The 20468-nt window shown below is 48.4% G+C and overlaps 1 protein-coding gene across 1 annotated transcript in view; it reads right to left on the reverse strand.

Moving 5' to 3' along the window:
- The window catches only part of FAM78B (family with sequence similarity 78 member B), a 92124-nt gene extending 75775 nt beyond the window's left edge, over positions 1 to 16349 (reverse strand). The window contains exon 1 of the mRNA XM_028849989.2: positions 15662 to 16349. Within this exon, the coding sequence (XP_028705822.1) occupies positions 15662 to 15924 (263 nt within the window). The 5' untranslated portion in view covers positions 15925 to 16349. The remainder of the gene's footprint in view (positions 1 to 15661) is intronic.
- Between the last annotated feature and the right edge of the window lie 4119 nt (positions 16350 to 20468).

Consider the following 20468-nt stretch of genomic DNA (forward strand, 5'->3'; position numbering starts at 1 on the left):
TGAGGCAGGAGAATGGCATGAACCTGGGAGGCGGAGCTTGCAGTGAGCTGAGATCCGGCCACTGTAGTCCAGCCTGGGCGACAGAGCGAGACTCTGTCTCAAAAAAAAAAAAAAAAAAAAATTACCAAGAATATAGAACATTTGTACAATACAACTAGCAAGTGGGATCTTATGGACAACAAGAAATACACATTCTTTTAAAGTATACATAGAAGCAGGCTGGGTGCAGGGGCTCATGCCTGTAATGCCAGCATTTTGGGAGGCAGAGGCAGGATTACTTGAGCCCAGGAGTTTGAGACTAGCCTGAGCAACATAGTGAGACCTTGTCTCTACCTATATTTAAAAAATAAAAAAATTAAAAAGTATAATAGAGATAAATCAGAAACGTTTAGAAGTTGGATGGTATGACCCAGAACTGGGGTTTTAATCTGACATAGAAGTTGATTTTTGCCAAGGAGCTTGCAGGGGTATTCACCTCGGTTCTGTGCTGGGTTATAGAGGACAGCATCAGAGAAGTTGAACGCTTGAGACTGGAAACAAATGCCTGTAGGCTTGTAATAGCTCAGGAGTTCAATGCTACCCTGTAAATTGGCCTGTGCTTTTGAAATGTCTCAATGAAGACAATCTGACTATCTCGTCTACTTCTTTCTCTCTGGTTACTCTGCTTCAGTTTAACCAGGGGCATTTCTGATAGAATATTTTTTCAAATTTTTTTTTTTTTTTTTTTTTTTTTTTTTGCTTTTTGAGGATGGCATGAAAACATTCCAAGATTTTCCTTTTTGTGGAAAGTCATAAGTAGTAAGGTATAATTCCAGATTCTAATTCTGATGACCAGACATTTCAGGAAGCACCAGATGTTGAAGGTAAATCTTGAAAAAACCCTCCCAGCATCCAAGGAAGACTCTTCCCTCTTAGAATAAAGCTCTAAACATTCCTGGGTTCTGATCCAGAAGCATCCTGCTCTTCTTGGCTCAGCAGTGAGTTTGTCCAATTGTTGGCCTAGGATCCCTCAATCTGAAGTCATTGATACAACCACAGAAACCATGGCCAGATGTAAGTGGACAAGTAACCATCTTAGCCTCCAGGTGTTCACAAACACTCCTCAGTAGGGGCTGTACCCAAGTATCTCTGCTTCAAGTGCCAGACCTACTCAACTGTTCAACCATTTGGCTAAAGAGAATTAGCTGCTTCATGAAAAAGTAACTATGTACAGATCCCAAGGTTAAAGGTCGACAGACAGGGTTTCCGCAAAAACTTTATCATGTAGACAAATGCTACCTCTCCCCTTCCATTCAACTTTGAGGGCCTGGTAGCAGGAAGGAGCCCATTAGCACTAAATCCACACCAGTACTCAACCTTCCCTGGCCCCAACTCTCAGCCTAATTATACAACAGTCCCATCTCTGAAAGACTTTTCAATTGTGATTAAGCAACCCCATAGTTACCCAGATTAGATTATCTAGAGTCTCTGTCAGATTCTGAAAAGACAAATTTTCTCAAAGACATCTGGGAATCCCAGCAGCCCAGGCACTGGCCAGGGAGAAGGATGTCCACCCTGGCTGTAGAACGGCCCTTCAGTGTTCCTAGCGCCTCCCCTCTCTGGAATCTTCTACCTAAAGCCATCTGCTCAGCCGTCCAACTGGAGATGTTACCTCAGGGAACTTTGCAGCACAGAAGCCTGTGGTGGTGGTGGTTCTCAGGTGTCAAGGATAAGGATAGGAGCAGCTGCTAACCTTGCCTAGGCCTTTCAGTTCTGTGCTGTCAGGACACAGCAGTACCTAAGGTCAAGAATTTGTCTGGTCTTGTCGTGAGGAACTAGGCTCACCATAGCTTCTCTTGGCCCTGCCTGCACCCCATTAATTGTTCTCTTTTCCACATTTTAGAATCTACTCTTGATATTCAGGCCTTTAAGATGCTTGCCAAGAGGACAACCATGTTCTTAAGCTTCTTTCATATGCCCTCTCTGCTGCAGACTTGCTGTATTTGAACTGGCCTCGGACACTTGTTGAATCAATCCCCCTTTAACCTGCGCCCTCTGGATTCCAAACCCCACATACTCAGAGGAAGTTCTCAGTACTCTATTTTTTTTTTCTTTTTCTTTTGTAAGATGGAATCTCACTCTGTCACCAGGCTGGAGTGCAGTGTCGCGATCTCTGCTCACCGCAACCTCCACCTCCGGGGTTCAAGAAATTCTCCTACCTCAGCCTCCCAAGAACTACAGGTGCACGCCACCACACTTAGCTAATTTTTGTATTTTTAGTACAGATGAGGTTTCACCATGTTGGCCAGGATGGTCTCGATTTCTTGACCTCATGATCTGCCTGCGTTGGCCTCCCCCAAAGTGCTGGGATTACAGGCGTGAGCCACCACGCCCAGCCGGTACTCTGGTTTTAACTGTTCCCAGCTTCCTCACCAGCCACCCAAAACTCTAGTTGAGTTGCCCCTTTAGATCACAAGTAATTTTCTTTATAAAGATCATCCGTGGTTTTTGGAAACCCGCTCATGAGATGAAAGAAGAAGCCCAGCTAGGCATGGAGGCAATGTGCAGGACAGAGTGACTCACGAGTTCCCAGGAGACGGGTGAATGGTTCTGCTCCAAGGGTGGAGGACAGCTTTGCTCCTCCAGCTGTGGTTCCTTCCATATTTCTCTCTCCAGAGGGAGATGGGGAACACAAGTCAGAAGGTCAATGAGAAGTGGGGGGGAGGGTCCAGGGGTTTGGGGAAGGGCATCTAGCTAAAGTCCTGCAGCTTGAAAGAGTGACCATTCTAAGACAAGCAGAGGTCAGAAATCAAGCCAGCAGAACTTGGGATGGACACAAAGATGAACAAGCAGTTCAAAGGCAGGCAGGAATCTGGCAACAAATACTGAGTATCAGGCAGCAAGGCTGATCGATCAGACAGGCAGGAGCCCTGCGAGCTACAGGTCTCGAACAGGCCATGCCAGGCAGGCAGGACAACAGTGAAGGGTCCACATAGCCCAGGAAACATGAGGATGCCTCTTTCTCTACAGAGGCCCCCAGGGAGGGCAGAAGCCAGGTCCCAGTGCAAGCTTGGAGAAGGAGGGCCAGCCTGCAACAGGACTATGTAAAGAGGAGGTGGACCACATGACATCGCCCTGGATTCCCAGAGTGCTCATGACAGGCAGCGTGGAGTGGTACATAGACTACAGCTTTAGAGTAAGCCAGACAGGCAGTGGTGGCAGGCTGCTCAGAGGTACACACTCACCTCCCTCTCCAGTCCTCCCTCTATACCCCTCTTAGATCCCAACAAGGACAAAGCAAAATGGCGTGTTGCCTGGACCTGTTCCCTCCCATTCTTCCCCAACCACACCTCCTTTAGGGTAAGCAGACACAGCACCATCTGATCATGCCCCTATGCTGAAATGCCTCAATAAAACAAAACAACGACAAAAGAATTGACTGAAACCAACTAAAAGTCACAACACAGACAGGGTCTCCACACTGCTAGGATATCCCTCTCAGACTTCTCCCATCTGTTCTGCTCCACAGAGGCCTCCCAGCTGAGCCCTGCTGTCAAGGGAGGGCCCGTGGCCCCCTCACAATCTGTCATATTTGACACTACTTGGATCTTATTTCTTCTAGAGCTGCCACGGGCTATGACAATACCTTTCCTGTGTGTGGGTAGGGGGCCAGGAGGGCCCATGCATGCCATCAGCACAGGGGCTGGGGTGAGGCGGGTATTGAGGGGTGGAAGAAAGGGATTCTGGGTTGTTGGGAATCCCGGCTAAATCTCAATTTCTCCATACTTTCCCCTTCCCTTGGGCTGCCAAGCCCTCCTATCTCCTGCCATCTGTGATAGGTGTCTCTGGGGAGACCCTCTTCTTTCTTGCTTGCTAATCACTGCATATAGAGACTGAAAATAGGCTGGACTCTCTGCTCCTGGCAACTGTGTAGATATCCCTTGGGCTGATTTGAGTTCCTCTCTGCTGCCAAGGGATGGGTTCTTCTTGCACCCTGTGCACCTTTCTTTCCTGGGCAGGTGGCCATCTCTGCCTGAAGACCTGGACCCTCAGCAAACCTGTTGGGGGTGGGGGGCTGGCAGTGATGAAAAAACAAGGGGTGATGACTGCTGACTGCTGCTTTGAAGACTAGGTGTGCTGGGTGCCTCCAGCCTTGACCCACAGAGTGAGCCAGTGACCCAGGCTGGATCTGAGTCCTGGTTCTGTCCCTCACTAGTTGTGGCACTGCCCTTTTCTGGGCTTCAGCGTCCCCATATGTAAAAGCAGCAAATGAACTAGATGATTTCCCGCACCATTACAACACCCTGTGAGTTAAGGATGGTTCTGTTGATCTACCACTTGCATTCTTCTGGCCATTTCTCTCCTCTTTAATCAAGACCCTGCTGTGACTGGTAGCTAGTAACAGTCACCTGTGAGGTAGCTGAAAGGACAGAGCACTGCGTCTGGTGCTGGGATGGTCCCTTGGGTCTGGTCCCAAGACCCTGGTTTCATTATTATCACATCCTGAGCAGCTGAGTGAACCAGGCAGCTGGGAGGCGAGGCGGCTAGCCATTTCCAATTTGATTTAAACCTTTTGTTTCCCAGGTCTCCTCAGCAAGGACAAAAGCAAACACTCAAGCAATATCCTGAACACCTCCTGATCATTCATTCATTTGGACATTCATTCGTTCAACCCTTATGAGGCAGTACAACATCATAAGGAGTCACAGGAATTAGCTTGACCTGCTTTCTAAATCTGGCTCTGGCACTACTTAGCTGAGTAATGCTGGACATGTTATCCAACCGCTGTAGGCCTCCGCTTCCTCTCTAATATGAGGAAAATAATGGTGCTATCTACTTCACAGACAGTACATCTGAAGCATCTGGCACTAGTTAAGTGTTCAACAACTAGTTGTTGTTATCATCAAGTTGAGTAAGTTTCTTATGGTTTCATGCGGAGACAGATGATGAGTACATAGCTGCCCATCACTCAGTGTGTGCAGGTTTCTTAGCAAAAGACAGGTTCCTGGGTTCTGAAAGCCAAGAAAACAACTTCAACAGGAGTTTGGGGGTCAGTTTGTGGCACAAATCACTCATCCTTCCTAAAGAATGTGAAGATGGTTCCTGGAAACTTGAAACAGACCCTCAAATCATTAAGTCATAACAAAAAATCTGTTCTTGAATTGATTTGCCCAGCTCAGGTGTGGGGACTGCCATTTTGGAATGGAGGTTCAGCGTGTGTGGTCTCGGGAGAGGGACTGGAAGGTAAGTAAAATTCTGCTCTCACAGAACGGGCATGTCTGATTCCCTTCACGCCTCTCTTCCCCTACATATCCCAGCCTGCGCCCCCATGCCGAGGGCAAAGCAACATCTAATTTGCCTGTTTCTGGCAGCTCTTGGACTTGCCAAAGCCCGTACCTGCCGCCACGCATGCCCCAGAAGCCTCTGCCTGCTCCCTCAGGATGTTGCCGAAAGTGCTGACTGCGGACGCCGATTTACTGCTTCCCATTAGCCAGGCCTCTAACAGCCTCTGAGAGCCTGTGCCGGACACAGGCCCACCAGACAGCTCTGAAAGGTCAGGCCCCAGGAGCAGGAGCCAGGCAGGGGCTTTGCGACAGTGACCCTGTTGATGTGCCATCCTTTATTTTGTTTTAATAACAAAATGGCCTTATTTATTTTGTTTTAATCTGACAGCCTGAAAATTTCTCTTTGCGCTTGTTGAAGACATTTAGGTGGTCCTGTTTACCCTCTCTTGTCTTCAGACACCATAAATGATGCCCCTAAAAGTGTCCACATGCTGGCTGAGCCAGAGGTGCCCAATGCACACGGCTCTGAGGATGACCTCTCCCATCCCCGACTCCCATTCTTGGTTGGCTGAGTATGGACTCAGTATGGGGGGCACTGGGAGAGGAGGTGGGACGCCTGAGCATCAGGCCTGAGTCTACCAGTGCTTGCCAGGATGACCCTGGACACATAATTTAATCTCCTTAGGCCTCAGTTTGCTTATCTGAAATAGGAATAACTATTGCCTTAAATGTTTCATGATTATGGTGAGGTTAATTGTGACAGGTCCCCTTATAAAGAAGACAAAAATCATGAAAGGGGCTTGCAAAGAATAAAGTACCTTAAACACAGCTTTGGACACAAATGACTTCAGGTGTTGGTCTCACTGTCCACCCAAGCCAGACACTGCACAACCTTCCTGAGCATGAACAGCATGGCTCACATGCTCCAGCATCACCCAGCCCTCAAGTCCTTGGTCTGGACAAACTGTAGCTCCTTCCCCCAACCTGAGTGACACTGTTACCAAAGGAGGGCTCAGGGATGGGGCAGGAAGTCCCCACAAGGATGTGGCTAGGCTGCAGGTGTCATGCCTAGGGATTAGGAGCAGCCAGGGTCCCGGAGGCTTCCCAAAGTCTACAGCTTAGAGGAGAACAAGGAGGGTGACTTCTGAGTGACATGACGTCGGCGGGAGGGGGGCCTCCAGTGCCCTCCTCTGAGTTGGAATAGAAAACAGCCCAGACTCCAGAGGTACAGAGCAAGCCTTTCTCCTCCCCTCTATCTCTGAGTGGGTTTGTAGGGGAAGTTTGTATAGCTGACAGACCAGAGACCCCTCTCCAGAGTCTGAATGCTTCTCTGTCCAGGGAAGTTGCAGGGCCACAGCCACAACCTCCCTGTTCCTTAAGGCTGATCCAGAGTCATCCTCTAGCCATAATAACGAGCATACTCTGTAATAACAAAAATCACAAGTGTTGATTCTTAATCCCTATGGCATTAGGATAGGGGAGATCTTATTACTGTCCATTTATGTACAGGCAAACTGGACGCTGACTTGTTAAGGGACCTGCCAAAGGTCATGCAGCTGGCACTGGGACCCAGGTCTTCTGACTGGAACCCTGTGCTGGGGAACCAGCAGCTAAATCTTCCACTGGCACAGTGAACAGTTCCAACTGGCATGTACCCCAGAACCTAATGAGGGAGCAGGGTCCACATGGCTAACATGGTAGCCTGAAGGGGCCTCGAGAAAAGGAATAGTGCAGGAATTCTGGGGAGCCAGAGGTATCTCCACTGAGCTGATGACAGAGCCAGGGGTCCCTTCCACTACCAGAAGGGAATCCTCGTTCTCCTTCTCTTCCTAATCATCCACCTGAACAGCAACTGCCTGGAGAGTTTGAGGGATGAACAGAACTCCATATCCAGTACCTGGGTGGTCTGGGTGACTGTCTGCTAGGGCCCAGGGCTGCCCATTAGGGCCTGAAGGTATGGGCACAAGGCTAAAAGCTACCGCCCAGATCAACCAGCTTGCAGCCCAAGAGCTGAGGATGTCATCTTCCTGCTCCCAGGGAACATGCTCCTCGGCATGAAAGGAGCTTATTCCCTGCTGTCTTTACTCCTGGCCCCTCACAGAGATACGGCTCTTGGCCGGGCGCGGTGGCTCACGCCTGTAATCCCAGCACTTTGGGAGGCCGAGGCGGGAGGATCACAAGGTCAGGAGATCGAGACCACGGTGAAACCCCGTCTCTACTAAAAATACAAAAAATTAGCCGGGTGCAGTAGTGGGCGCCTGTAGTCCCAGCTACTCAGGAGGCTGAGGCAGGAGAATGGCGTGAACCCAGGAGGCGAAGCTTGCAGTGAGCCGAGGTCACGCCACTGCACTCCACCCTGGGGGACACAGCGAGACTCCGTCTCCAAAAAAAAAAAAAAAAAAAAAAAAGATACGGCTCTTACAGCTACCCACCAATGCCATTCTCAGGGGGAATGCAAGGAGGTTCACATACATGATCTCAGAGCAACTTACTCTGTTTCCAAAGGAGGGAGGAAATAGAGAAATCAGAGAAAACCGATAAAGCTAGGTCCATTATTACTATTCTGTAAAGCAAGTTCAGAGAACCTCCTTCCTGGGAGATAAGGCCATTGTCTATTAGAAATAGAATATTAGTCAGGTGTGGTGGTACATGCCTGTGCTCCCAACTACTCGGGAGGCTGATGTGGGAGAATCGCTTGGGCCCAGGGGATCCAGCCTGCAGTGAGCTGTGATTGTGCCACTGCATTCCAGCCTGGGTAACAGAGCAAGACCTTTTCTCAGATACATAGATAATTTTTAAAAAGAAACAGAGTAGTCAAAGGACATGGGCTTGACTCCTGGCATGACACCTTGCTGGCCATGAGGCCTTGAGCTAGTTACTGAGCATCCCTGGACCTCATAATAGGATAACTTCTCTCACTGGGTAAGATTTCCATGAGGCCATGTATGGAAAGCACCCCGCACAGTGCCAGGCACATAGACCTTTCACGTGTGTTATTTCCCTTGTCTTTCTTTTCCTTCCCAAACAGCATCTCCAGACATTCCTCGATCTGGACAACTCTCCCGGCACAGGCACACTCACACTTTCTTTACTAAAACCTGAAACAACAACAACAACTCTAGAACCATCCTTAAATACCACACTGATTTGGATTCATGAGAATAAGAGGCAACTTGCCTCACGACTCTGCCTCTGTGGGGGAATACCCTACTTTGTGGGCAGCTCTGCTGTTGGTGTGCAGGCGGGCATACCAGGGACCCTTCCAGGGACCCTCAGCACCACGAGGACTCTGCTTCATGAGTATTCACCAGGACGCCCTGCTACTGCTAATTTCCTGTTATTTCTCTTCTCAAAGGAGTCCATAATAACCAACTTATAAGTGACAGCCACTTCTTGTGGCCTGTTTGGTGTTAACACAACAGAAGTTGTGGCCCCTCTGTTATCTGTGACAACTTTTTCTTATCGGTAGACCAAAGTGGTCCAGGGAAGGAAGCTGGGTAAGAAGAAAGCCAATGCTATCAACTACTTGGAGCCTCTGGGCAACCCTAGGCTTCCTTACAAGCAGCTCTGAGGAAAAGCGCTAGGTGCATGATGACAATAACAGCGGCCATGACTACTAACTTTTCTAGTGCTGATATGAATGGAGGGCTGACCTGTCCCCTCACAGGCCAAACTGTGGCAGTATACAGAAAGCCAAGACCCAGGGCCAGAAGACATGGCCTGCAGTCTCAGCTCGGCCACTTACTTGACGTATGGCCTCAGGCAAGTTACCTGACCCCCTGAGACTCAGTTTCCTCATCAGTAAGATAGGCATGATAATAGTACCTTCTCAAGAACCAGGTGGGTCAGACGAGAGGGTCAGATGAAATCAGAATGCAGTACGAATTAGAAGGAAAGGGGGTATTTGGGACCGCACACCCCACAACAGACTTTGCATTTCCCTTTCACTTGCCAGTCTGCATCCTTAACCTGGAACATGATGCCTCTGCAGACCTGGCCCCTAAAAGAGCATATGCCCCTGCTGCCTGTGGAAGGTCACCAATACCTTGCAGTCTGATGCCCTCACAGTCCATCTCCTGTCCTTGCTTTCCCCAACCCATCCACTGCCCTGGAGTGCAGATTAATATCCCAGGTGACACAAGCCACATTTTGTTAACTTTCTATTTGTTTCTCCCCCTCTACATCTTTTCCTAATCATTTGTTTCCTCCCCTATCTCTCCAACCCCTCCTCCAACTCCAGAGTTGTGCTTTATCTCTAGTGAGCTTAACGCTTCCCTGATAAGACCGGTTAATCCTCTGCTGCTCCTCTTTTGCAGAGACGGAGGAGATTACAGGCAAAGGGGTTAGGCCATCTCCCCTTCAAGGGCACTCAGGACTTTAACAAAGGAACTGGATCACACTTTCCCATCTGATACTCCAGACTGGCATCCCCAGTGTTTCTGCTGAGAAGCAGTTCTGGTTACTTCCAGACCGTGAGCCTCCTGATTGGAACAAAATGGAAATGGGGGTGGGGGGGAATGGGTATTGGTCAAGTGGCCTGGAGACTCATCAGTCTCCCTGGACAGATGGGCTGATCTGGTCCTCAAGAGCAAAATGCCCAACTGTGTGACCATCTCTATGGTCACCACTGAGGCCACACTTAAAGCCACACTGGGCATGTAGCAGCATGTAACTGGTATCAAGAAGGGGAACTCTAGCTTGGGGGACATAACTGTACCAGCCAAGGTCTCTAGCCTTCTCCTCCACAAGTCCTGGGATTAGCGAGTTAGTGATGCAGGTGGCACAGTGCTACATACAACAAGGTCTCCTTGGGTACACACTGAATGCCACTTTACAGCAGGTAGGTGATATGAGAGCGAGGCTTCAGTGTTTGCTGAACACCACTCCCGGTGTACAGAACACCTCAGGGAGACAGAGGAAGTGACAGAAGTAAGCTCTGTGCTGAGAAGCAGACCATCTGGTGGGGTAACACAGGACAAATAACGCAAAAGCACAGCAGAGTTAAACTATAAGCTAGTGCTAAGTAACTGCTGGAGTGTCTTGGGTTCAAGATCTTTGTGGCATCAGGCTTAGGTTTAACATGAAAAGCTAATTTTGAAGAGACATGATGTGTTGAAGAGGACATAGACTATTTGAGGTCAGAAAAATAGTTCATTCATTTATTTTGTATCAAATGTTTATTGAACATCTGCTACGGGCCATACACTGTTCATAAACAAGATAGATATGACATCTGTTTTCATGAAATTTATACTGTAGTGGACAAGTCAGAAATTAAGTAAATAACTATATTCTCACTCCCATTCTTACTAATGGTAACCAGTACATGAACAGGGCGTTTTGAAGGAAAAAAACAGGAGGATCCTAATTTCAGCTGTGAGATCAGGGGTAGCCTCTCAGAGGAGATAACGGCTGAGACCTGAATGAGTAGCAGGAATTAGCTAGAGCAGTGCAGGAAGAAAGCACATTTCAGATGGAAAGCAGCATATGGAAATGTTCTGAGTTGGGATAAAGTTGGTTCTTTTGAAAGACTGGAAGACATCGCTTAAGAACAGAAATTCACAGAACAGAAAGAGATTTTCTTTCTTTCTTTCTTTTTGAAACAGAGTTTCACTCTGTCACCCAGGCTGGAGTGTGCGATCTTGGTTCACTGCAACCTCCGCCTCTCAGGTTCCAGTGATTCTCATGCCTCAGCCACCTGAGTAAATGGGGCGTGCACCACCATGCCCAGCTAATTTTTGGAATTTTTAGTAGAGATGGGGTTTCACCATCTTGGTCAAAGCTGGTCTTGAACTCCTGGGCTCAAGTGATTTGCCCCCACTTGGCCTCCCATGCAAGAGATTTTTCCCATTTTATTCCAATCGCAATGGTAAGTTATTAAAAGGTTTAAGCAAGAAAGTAGTAACATCTACATTTTTAATATATCACTCTGGCTGCTATGTGGGAGGTAGACTGGAGGGGGACAAGAATGGTGGTGACAGGTTCAGTTAGAAAGTCTCTGCAGGAACAGGTGACAGTTGATGGTGACATGTCCTGAGATGGTAGCAGTAGACAGAGAAAGTGGTGGCTGGATTACAGATATATTCTGGAGATGGGATCACTAGGATTTAATGATGGGCTGGATGTGTGGGGAAATATCTAGGGTGACATAGAGATGGTTTCACTCGAGCAACTCAAAGAGTGGAGGTGTCATTTACTAAGATGAAGAACGACAAAGGTGCAGATTTTGGGTGGGAGCTATAGTGGGGATCAAGAGTTCGGGTTTGGATACCCTAAGCTTGAGATGTCTTTCATTGTGTCACGTCATTATTGTGCGAAGACACACACATATCTAGACTGGAGGCGACTGTGTATCTCCCACAATTAGGACGGATGAAGTTACCCAGGGAAAGCACAGAACCAGAAGAAAAAAGTCCCATTAACTGTATATTGAGGTAATATGGAGATAGAGAAACAGCGGAAAAAAATAGCATAGAAGCTAAAAGATAGGAGCGGTTCCAGACAGAGAAGCCTGTCTACAAGGAATGCTGCTGAAACTGTGTGTCTCTCAAAAGTGTCTGAGGGATTCGGCAACATGGAAATCACAGACGAACTTAGCAAGAGCAGTTTCAGAATGGATAGAAATCAGCTTGGACTAGACTGAACAGGCAACAGAGGTGGGTAGGTACAGCCAAATCCTCAATAACCCTGGCTCTGAAGGAGGAGTAGAGGGACAGGCGGGAGCTGTCTCTTGAAGCTATGACTGAGCTATGACTTCCTAAAGTTTCACACAGGCCAAAGTTTTCCAAATTGGCAGTGGAGATGGTTTCCACACTATCAGCCCTAGCCTGACCATGGAGAGTTCCCTTATAGCCCCAGAAGACTCAAAGAGAATGAGAAGGGCCTTCAGCTATTGCTGGTTTTCCCTGACCTTGTCTTCACCTCATATCCTGGCACAAGAACCCCATTCCTTGTTTAAATCTTACTCAGGAAACCTCTTCAGCGTTGTACTCCAGCATTCAAAACTGTTCCATTATAAACATCTTCCACCTCTGTTGGAAAGCTTCTGCATACTCAAGAGGTATAAAGAAGGTACGAAGAGCTTTCTGACACCCTCTGTCTGGTCAAGATCAGACTTTAATCTTTCCCTTTACCAGACTGTGTTATTCTGGGCCCACCCAACAGACCCAAGCTACCTTTCAAACCTCATCTCCTACTGTTCTCCTTGAACACTCCACTCCAGCCAACTTATGTCCCCTTAAAACACCTTCTATTTTCCTACCTCCGTATCTTTGCTGGTCTTCCCCTTTGGAATCAGTCCCTCCTCCTTGCCTACCTGAATATTACCCATACCTCAGAGTTCGCCTTGAGTCCATTCACCTCCAGAACACCCTGCCTGGCCCCCCAGCTCTCTCTCTCAGGCATTTCTTTCACACTGCCCAAGAGCACTGCTTTTCTCTGCATGTGTCATCTTAGAATGAGAAGCAGTGAAAACCGCCTGCATATTCCTTTGTTTCCTTTGGTGCTGCTGCCTGTACATCAGAAGCATTTGGTAAATGTTTGTTTACTGACAGGTTGAGAAAGTCAGGAGCCCTTCCTCCCCAAGGGATGAGACTTACAGCAGTCTGTTCAAGGCTGCAACAGCAAGATTCACCAGGGCCAAATGAGAAATAAATAGGTGCCACAACTATTCACCAGCCTGGTTTCTATAGAATCATTCGAGGAAGTGCCATGGCAATGAGTTAAAGTTCAAATTAAACTCTGGTCATCATGGCCATCAACTATTTCAAACGTTCTTTTAGAAGCCTACCCCTTCTTGGAAAAGTTTAAAATTTAAACCACAAAACCTCAGACTTTCTTTCAATCCTGTAAAACAGAAGTTTCTTGCCATTTTATGCTGTGGATTTCCTCTGGCACAATCCTTCTCAAAATATTGAAAAGGCAGTTTTCTAACCCAGACCCTCTCACCATATTGTGGTTCATGTGACAGAACACTGCACAGGGGTGAAAATTCACTGCATGCTATTTTTTACAATCCAGGTATTGGCTAAAGTACACATAATAACTAATAGACTGCTGTAACTTTCATGCAATATGAGTTCCCATTAAAAAGTTTACACTAGCAAAGTTTTCTGGGCATAAATATCTTGTGGAAATTGGTTCATTCAAATCTGGGCTCCAAAGTGGCCTTAAACACATAGCAATTATTGCAACCATGAAGAAAACAGGTAGACTGTGGACACAAATCTATAATAATATGCTTTATTACTCACTGGGGGTCTATTTTTTGCTCTCCTACATCTACATGAAAACCAAGATTCTTAAAATACCAAAAGTGGCAGTTTAAAAACAAAACCTCTTTCCAAATCCCAAATGCAAGGATTCAGTAGAGAAGGGTCAGGAATCCTATCACTGATTCATATCCATTAAAGTTGGTTCCAATGAGGACATCTTCCCTACAGATTCCACGAAGCTCAACTACCATGTCTGTTTATATCTCAACTTGACTTCTCCTAAGGTAAAATAAGTTTTATGGAAATAATTCTGTATTTACGTATTTGCTTTTGATTTACTTATTCATAAGAGATTTGAGGCAACAGAGAGCTCCGCTGTGCAGTCTTGGGAAAAGTGAGGCTGCTTCTGCACAGTCACTCCTGGCCTCCTCTACCAGAGGCCCCAGGCTGTTGAGGGGAGTAGTTGCTGTCCTCCAAAAACCCACCGTCATCAGGGTGACGCCAGGGGAATGAGAGGGAGGGCTCTGGCCCTGCCTGTGGCTTTCTCTGACTTGGCTGGAAATAATGGATTTATTTTAAAAAGCAGTTTTAAGAGACACATGTGTTCACATATAATCATTCTTTTGAGGGTGTGTCTGTTTTTAAATGACATGATTCACCCAAAATAAAATATCCTTCATTTCTCACATCTAGCTGTCTTCCAGAAAGAATACAGTGTGCAGAGGCATATTGGAAACTGGGCCTCACATTTCTTCACTAGAAATTGAGTTTTCTCTAGCATTAAGCTTTTGTGCTCAAAGAGTAAAGTGCAAAATCTTTGGGAGGAAAAAAGGAAACAACGACCTGTCAAAATTTCTGTTAGCGCCTATGACTACTGTTAACTTACATGCTCTCAGAGTGCAATAAAAAGCCTGCAAACTGCTGCTAAAAAGATGGTTTGACCTTTTAAAATAGGAACTCCCCCACCCCATATCCATATTAAATAGGCAAACCTTGGGAGCTCTAGAGTTTTAGATCAGTAAGTGAAATGAAGTTGAATTTCCAGAAAAAGGGTTTCCCTGTAGGCTGCAGGCTAATTAGAGTGTTCTAGACCTACACTGTAACAGCAGGTAGAAGGCAGGCCCTAAAACCTTTTAGCTATTGTCGTTGCCACCTGCTCAGAGTCTAGTTCTGAAAGGAGGCGGGTGCGGAGTTATGAAAATTTGGTAAATATAAAAGTCCTGGACGCGATCGCCCGCAGCCTGCGGCCCCTGGCGGTTGAGGAGCCGCGGTGATCCTCGGTCTTCACCGCAGCAGCTAAGCCCGGCGCGCACCAACCGGCGCTGCTGAAAGTTGGAGAGCTCCCAGCTCGCCGATAGAATTCGGCGGTGGGCGCCAGGGGAATCCCTTCCAGTGCCGCAATTAGGAAAGTTTTGAAAAGTAAGGACCCTAGACAGACAAGAGACCCATCCTTCCCTTTAGCATAAGAAACACTCTGCGCCGCGCCAGCCGAAGGCTGCTCGCACAAGGCCATCCGCCCTGCTTCGCCGGGACGCACCCGGTGCCTTCCAGCTCCCCACCAGAACTGGTCCAGGGGATGCGGAGACAGAGAGGCAACTATGTCCGGCTTGTGGTTCCAGACGGAAACGCCTCCCGGCTCCCTGGCCTCGGGGAAAAGGGTTCGAAATTCAACAGTCGCGAGGGCAAGGACAGAACTACCAACTCCCGCTCGGATGCCCGGGACCTGCTCTTCCAAGCCCGCTCCGGTTTCTCCAAACGACACGCGGCACAGCCCATGCGTCCCCAGCACTCCACTCCACTCCTCTATGGTTTCCCCCAAACTCTTCCCGGGGAGCCCCACAAAGCACAGACGGCGCCCTGAAACTCGCCGGGCACTCGCCAGCCATCCCCACCTCCGCCTCTCGAACCCTCCTTGTCGCGTTCTTCCCGCCCCGCACCGTTCTCCTCGCGTTTCTGGGGAGTCAGAAGCAAACCACGAGAAAATGCCTTCGCGAGGAGCCTCCCTACACCCGCCCTGTCACTGAAACAAAAGCGTAGGGAGGAGGGAGGTGGGAGAGGAGGCGGGAGGAAGGTTTAGAAAGACGATGGGGACAGCAGTGGGAAGGAGCTGGGGAGGGGGGTTAAGGTGGCGAGCAGAGCTGGGGGCCCAGAGTCCGCTCCCGTGCCGCGCGGCGGGTCGCTTACATGCCCAGGTCGCTGTAGGTGTTGAAGAACTCCATCTGGTTGCACGCCTGAATCCAGCCCACCACCCAGGTCTCGTGGCGGGGGATGGGGGGCATGACCACGCGGGCCGAGGCTTTGAAGTACGGGGTCTTGTAGCGCAGGACGATGGGCGAGGTCTCCTCGATGCGCGTGGGGCACTGGTCGATGGTGGCGCACACATCGTACACCACGATGTTCTCGCGCCGGATCCGCGCTTTGCAGGTGATGCTTTGGATACAGCCCATCCTGCAGCCCGGCGCCGGCACGCCGCGGCGTGGGGCAGCGCGGGGGCCCGCGCGGGCAGCCGGGGGCGCGTCACGCCGGCATGGCGACGCGCCGCTCGCTCCCGGTCAGACTCAGCTTGCACCTAGGAACAGGGAGCTGCCGGGCATACTTGGGGAAGCCCCCTCCTCTTGCAGCCGCGCGGGGTCTCCGCTGCCCCGACGCCCGCCCACGCCCGCCCCCTCGCTCCGGCAGGGCGCGCGGAGGGTGCACTCCTAGGAGGCGAAGGGTGCCCTCGCCGGCTCCAGCGCCCGGGCGGAGGGCAGGGAGGGGAGCGGCGCTGCGAGGAGTGGTGCCCACCCCGGGCCGGAGCCCCCCGCCCCTCGCCGGAGAGGAGGAGGTGGCAGCGGCGGCGGCATGGAGCCGGGGGAGGGCGGCGGCGGCAGCGCCCGGTCTGTCTGCCTCCGCGGCGGCAGCAGCAGCAGCCGCCGCCGCCGCCGCCGCTGCATGAACCTCTGCACCGCGGCTGCCCCCCGCGTGCAGCGCACCCAGCGGCGGGCGAGCGGGCGGCCCGAGCGGCAGGCGGAGGCAGCAGCGGCAGCGGCGACCGGAGCTCCCGCCGGCCCCGCCCCGTAGCCGGACCGCGTCGACACTCCTCGGCCCGGCCGCCCTGGCGCTGTGGCCCGGAGTGGAGGGCCCCAACGGCTGGGGCGGCACAGGACGCGCTCCACGGAGGAAACTGGCTGTACGCCATGAGTTTTGTCCCTCTCCGGATGCCGTCCGGGTGGGGGGGGTAATGTGTAAGGGTGGGGGTGTTTAAAGGGCCGCTAGCGCCGGGGTGGGGCCCCGCACGTGGGGTTGGGGCGGGGCGGGGCCCTGGTAGGTGGTGCCCTGGGGTGGGGGAGTAGGGCGGGCCCAAGCGCCACCGGGTGGGTGGGGCCGAGCAGGGCGCGGCGCTGTCCAGAGTCCACTGGGGAACCCAGTAGCCCGGTAGGGGCTGTGGAGTGTTTCGGGCAGCAGAAGGGTTAGGGGAACAGCTTTATCAGAGATTGGTCGTTACTCAGAATCTAGCTTGTTGGATTAGATTTAGGCTTGAGCCCTCTTAGTATCCTCCCTTCAGGCTCCAGCAGTGTTACTAAATGCAGTGTATTTGCCTCTTTCCCTGACTGGATTTGTTCTGGAAGCTCTTCTTTCCACCAATGTGTAGTGGGGATACCCGAAGAATCCCTCCGTACTCCAACACTAAGTCTCTCATATGCCAGAGTTTTGGCAGACATTGGGCATTGTGTACAGTATGACCACGGTCATGTGTCTGATACTGCAGTCTAATGTGCCAAACAGGAAAAAATATTTAGCAGATGCTTTTACTAGGCATCTTCTTACATTTATATTTTCAAAGCCAATAGCTTCTAAGTATTTCATATCCGATCATTGAACATTTGCTGGATCAGCTGCCCAAGTGTGAAATACTAACAGGCCGCAGGAGGTGCTAGAGTTAGTCTTTAGCTAGGACAGATGTGTCGAGTAATTTTTAAATTGATTGAGATCTAAAAGCACTGTTCATCCTTGTTTTAACTGTTCTGACGCCTTGGTTCACTTTATAGTTAACAAAAAAGCAGTTTTTCCCTTTGATGACTCGTCTCTCTCATTTTACCATGTAGCCACAGACCTCAATCACTGGTCCTTTCATTCAGCAAAGGCTGACTGCCTGGCAGGAGCCAAACATCGTGCTAGGTACTAGGGATTCAAAGTTGAACACCAGAGCACATGGAACACTGGAGAAAATAAACCTGTTAACAGATTATTATAGTAAACTGTGACACCTGCTTTAGTGGGGATGTGTATCCAGTGCAGTGGAAAGCCAGACGTGTAAATCTCTGGCCACATGTAAATCTCTCAGTGGCCAGAGATTACATGTGACTTTGCTCAAGTAGTGACATTTAAATTGAATACTGACAGACTACAGAGTCTCACTGAAAAGAGAAAGGTGAATGAGTAGTACAGTACCAGCATTTGGCAAATGCAGAATGTATAGAGATATGAAAGAACTCATCCTGTACTGGGGGGAGAAACAACTCATAGTCAAGGCGTTTCTCAAAGTGTTATGTATCGACCGTGGACATCAGAATCACTGTCCAAGAATCAGTTGGTTGTTGATAGACCATATCTTTTTTCTTTTTAAAATTAAGACTACAGACTTTATTTTGATTTTACTAGTTTTTCCACTAATGTCTTTTTTATTTTCCTAGAATCTAATCCAAGATATGATGCTGCATTTAGTCATTACATCTCCTTATTCTTCTCAATCTGTGACAGCTTCTCAGTTTTTCTCTGTTTTTCATGACCTTGACATTTTTAAAGAGGACTGGTCAGATATTCTGTAGAATGTTCCTCATTTGCATTTATCTGATGTTTCCTCATGATTAGACCAGGGTTTTGGATTTTGGGGATGAATACCACGAAGATGAAGTGCCTTCTCATTGCATTATGTCAGGGGTACGTAATAGCAATATGACTTATTACTGGTGTTATTAACCTTGATCACTGGGTTTGGTGAATAATTTTTTTTTTACTTTTATTTTAGGTTCAGAGGTACATGTGCAGGTTTGTTATATAAGTAAATTGCATGTCATAGGGGTTTGCTGGACAGATTATTTTATCACACTGGTAATAAGCATAGTACCCAATAGGTATTTTTTTTTTTATCCTATGCCTCCTCCTACCCTTCAGCCTCTAGTGGGGCCCGGTGTCTTTTCTCTTGATAGGACCTTATCTTAAACCTCAGTGGAAGCCAATGAAGGCAAGCCATGCATTTTGAGAAAAATTACTCTGCATCAATATAGAGAATAGAGGAGGCAGAGTTTCAGAATATTGTGATGACAGATGCTTTGACCGTCGGCTACCTTGGGGCAGTGCTGTGGGGCTGGTGAGGCCTGGCTGTATTTGCATTTGAGAATCACTTAGGAGGTAAATTTATTTACTCGATAACTGAACAAGGAGATAGAAGTGGAAGCAGCTTGGGATTGTGGGTGATGTCATATTAAGTTTGAGGTTCTTGGAGGTATTTGGGAGACGGGGTGGGGTCAGTTTGAGTTTCAGTGGTTATTAGGTTCCAGGCAATAGACCAAAAGGAAAGCATTTCATTGGGGAATATAGTTATCTTTCTTAATTTGAGTTGCTTGTCAGGCTGCAGTTTTGTGGACAAATAACTCCTTTGTCTTCTGGTGACACATGTTAAACCTTCATAAACAGGAAGGGGAATGGCAGCCTTTCCCAAAATATAGGGAAATCACATGAGAGAGAATATCTTACTTTTCAAACTTAAAATAAGATTTTGTTATATTTAGTAAAGCCAATAAAATGTAACATTATTCATGGACTTGGACCTTTGACATTCTCAGAGGGTTCATCCATGACCTTGGTGAGTCTCCAAAATCATGAACGTCATCATGGCATATAATTTCCACCATAAAGTACAGTAAAGTGTAACTGAAAAATGTAAAGAATCTTTTCAGACTCTTAATGGTTCTATGAATATGGGGCCAAAGTAATTTCTAAAGCTACTTAAATAAATTTTGCCATTAAAATAAACTTCTTGGCCAGCACGGTGGCTCACTCCTGTAATTCCAGCACTTTGGGAGGCCGAGGCAGGCGGATCACGAGGTCAGGAGATCGAGACCATCATAACTAACACAGTGAAACCCGGCCTGTACTAAAAATACAAAAAATTAGCCAGGCGTGGTGTGGGGCGCCTGTAGTCCCAGCTACTCTGGAGGCTGAGGCAGGAGAATGGCGTGAAACCAGGAGATGGAGCTTGCAGTGAGCTGAGATCGCGCCACTGCACTCCAGCCTGGGTGACAGGGCGAGACTCCGTCTCAAAAATAAAAAATAAAAAAAACTTCTTACTTCATTACCTTATATCTTTACCTTATTAACGCCCTATTACCCTTATTCTGCGAAGAAAAAAATTGATCACAGTATGAGAATTATTGTGTGGATGTCGATGAGAAAGGAAGGAGAGCTAAGTGGTACTGGGACACAAATCCCAGTGTTAGGAGTGGTCATTCACTAGCTGAGTGGCTGGCAAGCACAGTCTGGCCTCCTGGCAGCCCCATTCAAATCTGTGTCTCGGCAAATTACCTCATGACAGGGACGTTTTGGATTACTCACTGGGGGTTTTTATCATTCATGCATATTCAGTCTGCAAATGCCAATGCAGGGCTATCTGTAGCTCAAATGAAATCCCCAGAATTGCAACAGTTTCTCTGTGCTGCTCTTCTAAGTTTCTCTTTCTCTCTCCTCATGGTAAGTCCCTTGCCTCTATTAACACATTTAATGCTATTTCACAGTTCCTTGCTCACACTTTGTCTCTCCCAATAAGCTGTTCACTCCTCAAGCGAACGCACCATCATGCCCTGTTGCCCAGCCTAGTGCGTGGCACCTAGGTGCTCCTCAATAAACATTTGAATGACTAAAAGTATTCTTAAAAATCCAATAAAGCATTATTTCCCATATATCATATTTAGTAGAGTGCCAGTAAAATGTAACATGATTCACAGACATGGAC

This window comes from Macaca mulatta, chromosome 1 (genome assembly GCF_049350105.2).
Source record: "Macaca mulatta isolate MMU2019108-1 chromosome 1, T2T-MMU8v2.0, whole genome shotgun sequence".
Taxonomy (NCBI): Eukaryota; Metazoa; Chordata; class Mammalia; order Primates; family Cercopithecidae; genus Macaca; species Macaca mulatta.